The following is a 7,500-nucleotide window of genomic DNA, read 5'->3' as shown; positions in this document are numbered from 1 at the left end:
CATATGCATGTGTGTACACACACACACACACACACACACACACACACAAACAAACAAACAAAATTCAAAATGGAAAACATTGAACTGTAAAAATTTATATCCAACATTATTTTGCAAGAATCAATGTGAAATCAACAAGTTATAGCTGATGAAGAAACAGAGAATTGATTCTGAGACTGTCTTAACAGTTCTTAACTACTACTGTGACTGCTGCTGCTGCTACTACTACTACTATTATACTACTACTACTACTACTGCTGCTGCTGCTGATGATGATGATAGTAATAAAGAACTATTTAGTTTCTGAAGAAAGACAATACTAGAGAAATCTTACAAATGTAATTATGAAAAAACTTTTGATTCATTCCATCATTCATAGTTACCAAAATCATAACATATTTCAAGAGTTTCCAAAGCACAAGTAGATGTCATTAAATGATTGACATATTCCAAACAAACCATTCCCACATTCTAAACATGTAAAACAACAATTATCTCTAATATAAGGTATTTTGAAGAATATTCCAAGGAATTGTCTACTCTGTATTACTGATTCTGTTGTTACCTTAATGAATTTGCTTGGAATTTATTTAAACCAAAAATCTGTAACCTCATTTATATTGCATAGTATTGTCATGTCTATATAATAATTCAGGCAGAAGCCAATTAATTTGACACCAGCCAATTGGAATTTTTCTTAAGTCTAAAATTATGTACAAAATCAAAACCTATTCTATAGATATGGCCAATAATAGAGTAAAGAATACCAGATTAGATCAAGTCCAACAACAATTTGGAAAAACATAGAAATAAATCCCCATATTCATTATTCAGTTTTGTATTCTAGCAGTTATACTGCTTCAGTACAAGGTATGCTCATATTTTTATGTTGATATAACTGAAATACAATTTGGCACATCACTCCATCTAACATTGGAGATGTATCACCATTAGCTGAGCCTGAAAGGACTGGTCTTCAGCCAAGAGAAAGGTTGGTGGCAGTGAAAAGTGAAATTTGAAGTGAGAACACAAAGAATCAGAACAGATAATACATGGCACCTCATTCAATGCTCTAACAACTTCACTAAGCCACTATCCTGGACTGATACATTATTTATTGATCCCTAAAGGATGAAAGACAAAGTTGATCCTGGTGGGATTTGAACTTTGAGTGCAGACAGTCAAAAACACATTCCATTCAATACTCTAAAAAAATCAACCAATTTGCTACTTTATCTCCATTTAATAGATGGATGCAGTTTAGTTCATATGAAATAACAAAACAATATTCAAATCATTGATTAGTGACTAAAATTACTTGGGGGAAGGTTTAAAAACAACATCCACTAATATTCACCGAAATTAAAGTTGTCAAATAACTGTCATGACTAGTAAGTAACCAGAGTGTGAGAAAACAAGTGGAAAACTGTGTCGACAAACATTTTACAATGAAGTTGCTAAATTTGGATAAGTTGTATGTCATAGCAAGTCCTTGCATAATGTTGTAATATTTCAGCTGCAAGTATTTCTTCATCAATAGAGATGAATGAATTTACAGAAGAAAAATTTGAAACCATTTCTTACCACAAACTTCATCAAGGCCAGTCAGTTCATGAAGAGTCACAGACAAGGATCCTCCAAACAGATGTTCCTCTACTTTAAAAATACAAGACATAACATATTAAGTAGCCATATTGGGATTAATAACAGCAAGATACAAAGTACTCAATATTAAATCATATATACAATTAAGTTAATGAAATAGCAAGGAAACATTCCATTCCTTGTACACAATATTCCAATTATAAAATATATTCCCCTGTCTAATAAATTTGATGTTAAAAATGTTGAACATATCATCGATTATTGAAAAACAGAAATAGGGAAGCAGGTACATAAATGTTAACATGTGTGAAACTAATAACATCTTTGTGAAAGGTTGTCCTTTTTGTTGTGTTTCTTCCAGTCTTTGCTCTTTCATCATATGTATGTATGTGTGTGTATATATATATATATATATTGTTGCTATTATTCAAAAGTGTTGCTTTTTCAGAAAATGGGAAAATAGCTTCACCATTCCATAGCAAAACTATTGTACTAGACTTTGACAATTTTTGACATCTTGGCATCTGAAGCAGCTGGAGACTGGATAAGGTTGTTGCCTCTACTGGGAGGTGGGAGTAAGGAAGTATTGTACATGTAACTGTTTGGGTCATTGTAAATATAAGCATTATGAGCATTGTGGGTGTAAGCATTACTGATACTGCAGATATAAATATAAAAGAGAGAGAGAGAGAGAAAGAGGGTAACTGGGCTGCTATCTGGTTTAGTTAGTCCAGAGATGGTTGGGAGAGAAAGGAGAGAGCAGCAAGATTACCAATGTAAGAGGAGCAAGGGGAAGGGCAACTGGGTGTCCAGTAAGAGAAAGAGATTTCTGGTATTGGTGGTAGGGGTGAAAAGGATGGGCGCAACCATGGACATGAAAAGTCATTTAAGAGGTAAAGCAAACAAGAAAGAATTATTTTAGAGAAAAGTACGAAATATGTATATACATATATGTAGCCAAGAAACAAGGTTAGTCATTGTAGGAGCAGAACAAGAAAGAATTATTTTAGAGAATAGATGAGTTTGAATGAATGAGAAAATTAAAAATAAGAGAAATTCTTAGCTTAGCTGTGCATATTTTCGAGTGTCCTCAATAAAGCCAAACACATGGAATAAACTAACAAAAGTCTGAGAGAGTTAGGAGAACAGGTGTGGAGGCAACAGCCGGAAATGGACGAAGTTGGCAGGCTTCACCTTAAGCTTGTAAGAGAAACAACAGCAGGGAATAGCCATTGCAACAAGAAATAAGAGAGATACAGACAGGAAAGAAATTATTTTAGCAGACAGTATATATATATATATATATATATATATATATATATATATGTAGTCAAGAAACAAGGGAAGGGATTACTATTTTAGAGGGAGAGATTGCAAATTTGAAAGTTATTTGATGAATTAATATAAATGGTTACAGTTTCGAAAACAACCATGGACACGAAAAAGTCATTTTAAGGGGTAGAGGAAACAAGAAAAAAATTTTAGATGTAAATTTACAAGAATATAGATGTAAATTTACAATGTGTTAGAACCATAACCATGGTACTAAAATTCCGTTCAGTTTATTTATAATTAAATATATCTCAAGTTATTTTAATGACTTGAAAGGATGAAATGAAAATTGAATCGAAATTATAACACTTCAACATTCACATTGGCTTAATTTTAGCTGTTGTGAAAATTTGCTTAGAAAAAACTATGGTAAAGAATTTAGTTTTTGACATTAATCCTGTCCATGAATCATATCGTCCACAATTTACTATTAAACATTCATTATCAAATCTTAAATATTATTTGACAATGAAACTGGATAAAGTCATCAAGGGGACTGTTTTGTTTACCTTTCTGTGAAAATACTGTGTTGATTATGCTTGGTAACTGAAAAAAATGGAAGAAAAACAAAAATTTAAAATGAATTTAAAATCATTAGAAATATCAGACGATTTGAAATCATTAACAAAAATAAGATAAAGGCTCAAAAATCAATCTCTAAAAATTAATTAACATGCTTTCATCTTTTATATTTTACTTGTTTCAGTCATTAGACTGTGGCCATGCCGGGGCACCACATTGAAGAATTTTTAGTTGAATGAATTGACCCCAGTACTTATTTTTTTAAAACCTGGTACTTATTCTATTGGTTGCTTTTGCTGAACAACTAAGTTATAGGATCATAAACACACCAACATCAGTTGTCAAGTAGTGATGGTGGTGGACAAACACAGACACAAAGACACATACACATAAATATATATGACAGGACCCTTTCAATTTCCATCTACGAACTGCACCCACAAGGCTTTGGTCAGCCCAAGGCTATTGTAGAAGACACTTCCCTAAGATGCCATGCAGTGGGACTGAACCGAGTATCACGTGGTTGGGAAACAAACTTCTTATCACACAAACGAAAAGAAAACTTTCTAATCTTTGTGGACTTTTGCATGAATAGATAAAACTTCATAAACTTGGAATCTTGTAATTTTAAGAAAATCTTTGAAATATTTCCAGATTTATTCATTGGATGTGTTGTACTGACAGAAATGGATTTCAGCCTCAATCTGAATTAGGTTTTCATGATTGAAATGCTTATGGCTATATTAATTACAAATGGTTGGTACATGGTTGAAAATGGAACCAATGTTTACATCAAGAGAATTTAGATAGAGATGAGTTGAACCCTAATGCAGCAAGATAAAGATTTTCACCAAAAGGTATCTAGAATTTGATATTCAGAATTTAAAACAGTTTTAAGGATCAGTTTTCTGTGAAACTAATTTAAAAATTTAATTCACATGATTTAAATTATTCTATTCTTTTATTTGTTTCAGACACTTGACTGTTGCTATGATGGGGTAGAATAAAGTTGACAGAATCAATCCAACTTCCAATATTTCACTAGCACCTATTCTATCAACCTTCAAAAGCATGAAAGAAAAAGTTGACCTGGGTAGGAGTTGTACTCAGAATGCCAAAGGATTAACTAAATACCACAAGGTATTTTGTTAGGTGATCTAATTCTACATTCCACTGTCTATGTAAATGAAATAAAACAAAAAATATTCAGTTGATCTATTAAAATGATTGAGTAAATAAGGTATTGTTGGATTTATAGATCAGTTTCTTCAAAAATGAATTTCCTACACAGATTTTGTTATGGCTCTGGGTAGTACACTTAATTTCACATGCCCCAGTCCAATAAGATGGTGATAAGAAGCTGAATGACAACAACACAGATAAGGATAACATTGGTGAGGGCAATGATAGTTGGAACCATTTTTGGTGTTGCTGTTGTTGTTCAGCCACAAGTCATGACTAACTGTATAAACCTATGACTAAAAAGTATTCTAGTTATGACTGTTCCTACCTTCTCTCAGACACTGCATATATAAATTACATTATCCAGTGAATGCACCCTTCTCATTTCAAGATGGTAATGTGTAAGATGAGAGAAATATAGTTGTTATTACTAACAGGTCAAGTTACCATATAGCAGCTCTCTTTAATGTTCAGATTAATCAACAAGTATGTAAAGAAGGATTACCTGATATTGTAGAATAATAGCAGAATAAAGAAAAACCTACCTTTTTACAATTTGTTACTATTTGCTGGATATCTGATGTTGTGTAGTTACAGTCTTGAAAAGCTAAATGAAGAAAGAAATATGGTATATTATATATCATCATCATCATCATCATCATTCTTTAATGTCCATTTTCCATGATGGCATGGGTTGGACAGTTTGACCAGAGCTGGTAAGCAGGAGAGCTGCACCAGGATCCAGTCTGATTTGGTTTGGTTTTTACGGCTGAATGAGCTTCCTTAACACCAGTCACTTTACAGAATGTGCTGGGTGCTTTTTATGTGGCACATATATACATATGCACACACACGCATACGTGAGTGAGTGGACAAACACAAGAAAGCGGCACTCAAAACATTTTGTAGGAGCTACATATAGTACAGTTTGATTCAGCTCCAAACAACTTTAAAGCCTGCATATTGTATGGGGCTGAACTCAAATGTTTTTTTACACACACACACACACACACACACACACACACACACACACACACACACACACACACACACACACACACACACACACACTAACTAAGGGAGTAACCACATTAAGATTGAAGTTATCTTTCTTTACATGGCACAGACCAAATGAAAACACAATGATATTTATAAGAGTGGTACATACACACACATTCAGTTATAGAAACAGAAGACACAATACATACATTAGGAATATAACTGAGTCATAATTATGATTGCAGTAAACTCATTTAGTAAGAAGGAAGTTCTTTTATCTGTACCCCAACCTTTGTATGTTTTATGCACCTGCTTCAACATATCACTAATGGTTTTTTACAATAAAGTTGTTGCTTGGCCCAGAGCAGCCCTAACCAGTAGACCTATAATCAGAAGCATTTCAGCCTTGATTATCCTGTCTTATGTCTAGACATAATATATCCAGACTACGTTATCCAATATACTTGCTTTTTTTTTTTTTAAGATGACAGGATATGATTTAAGAGAGATTTGGCTGCCATTTTTAACAGCTTGAGTGACCATGTAGTGTCTACCTCTTTTTTGGCATACTTATTCTGAATGTGTTAAATAGTCTTAGAGTTTAGAGATTTAAAATATTTTAAAAGAGTACAAAAATGAAATAACAGATGGGTCAGAACTTACATTTATCTTTTAAAGAAATGATGGCTTCTTTCCATTCTTCACGGGAATAATTTGTAGACATCAATAAGGTATATACTTTTTTGCCATCTTTCAACTTGAACTCCAAGCTACCAGAAAGTCGTGCTATTTCTCGTTGCTAGATAATGAAAAATTGAAAATAAAACCATAATTATTGAAAAGCAATTTATGAAAGAGCAGTGGTTTTAAATATGATATAGGCACAAATTGAAAGACTCTCACAAAGTATCAGTAGTGAGCCCAGGCGACACTTGAACAGAGAAAGAATGGGCTTGATATGCAAACACAAGCCTCTGTCACATGGAGACAACTGAACATAAGATACAAGAGCCTCCATCACACAGACTCAGGAGACAATGTACCATTTCAATTCAAACAACTTCAATTTCCAGTGTGTCTTAGTTTTGCCATGAACATCAACAAATTCAGAGCCCTGTTTCAACCATGATCAGCTTTATGTTGGATGTTCAAGAGTAGGAAGTTACAAAAATCTTTACATCTATGCACTACATGGACAAACAAAAAACATTGTTAATCAATTTCGTTTTGGGATTTGGTTTGCAAGATTCTTTCTGTGAGTTCATGTGTTGAAGTATATTCTGTTGTGTCTGGGGAGAGTCATTCTCTTTTAGTGCCTTATAATTTAACACACTCACCGGTAAAATTTCCACTTATTTCTTTTTTATTTTTCTAAAATTTTCGTTGCGTCTTGCATTCTTTTCAATAGTCATTGACTGTCCATTATTCACACTGCGTTCCTTTTTGTTTGTTTGTGTGCATGTGTGTGAATTAGTGTGTGCGTGCGCCTACACATGCATGTATGTATGCATGTGTGTGTATGTATGTATGTATGTGTGTGTGTGTATGTATGTATGTGTGTGTGCTTATGTATATACGTGTGTATATTTGTATGTATGTATTCTGCATATTCATGTGTTTGCATGTCTGTGTTTGTGTTTTTATGCATGTCTGTGTGTGTGTGTGTGTACCTCTGTCTCCTTGTGTGTGCATGTCTGTGTGTGTGTGTGTTTTGCAACTATGTACTGTGTTTGTATGTATGGATGTGCATCTCCATATGTGTGGACATGTGTCTCCATATGTGTCCTTGTGTGAAGTAAAGTGTGTGTGTGTATATATGGTCATGTGTTACAGTCTTCATTTGTGTATGTATGCTTGTTT

General features: G+C 33.4%; 1 protein-coding gene across 3 annotated transcripts in view; it reads right to left on the bottom strand.

Moving 5' to 3' along the window:
• Positions 1-7,500, bottom strand: part of LOC106873811 (breakpoint cluster region protein) — a 54,835-nt gene that overhangs the window by 19,106 nt on the left and 28,229 nt on the right. For 2 of the 3 annotated variants that reach the window (XM_014921323.2, XM_052968885.1), the window contains exons 8-11: positions 6,304-6,439; positions 5,187-5,248; positions 3,447-3,483; positions 1,585-1,656 (exon numbers count right to left, since the gene is read on the bottom strand). In XM_014921323.2, the coding sequence (XP_014776809.2) occupies positions 1,585-1,656; positions 3,447-3,483; positions 5,187-5,248; positions 6,304-6,439 (307 nt within the window). The remainder of the gene's footprint in view (positions 1-1,584; positions 1,657-3,446; positions 3,484-5,186; positions 5,249-6,303; positions 6,440-7,500) is intronic. The other variant, XM_052968884.1, reaches the window with a different exon arrangement.

Source organism: Octopus bimaculoides, chromosome 6, assembly GCF_001194135.2.
Source record: "Octopus bimaculoides isolate UCB-OBI-ISO-001 chromosome 6, ASM119413v2, whole genome shotgun sequence".
NCBI classification, from domain to species: domain Eukaryota; kingdom Metazoa; phylum Mollusca; class Cephalopoda; order Octopoda; family Octopodidae; genus Octopus; species Octopus bimaculoides.
This window is presented reverse-complemented; position numbering and strand designations above follow the sequence as displayed.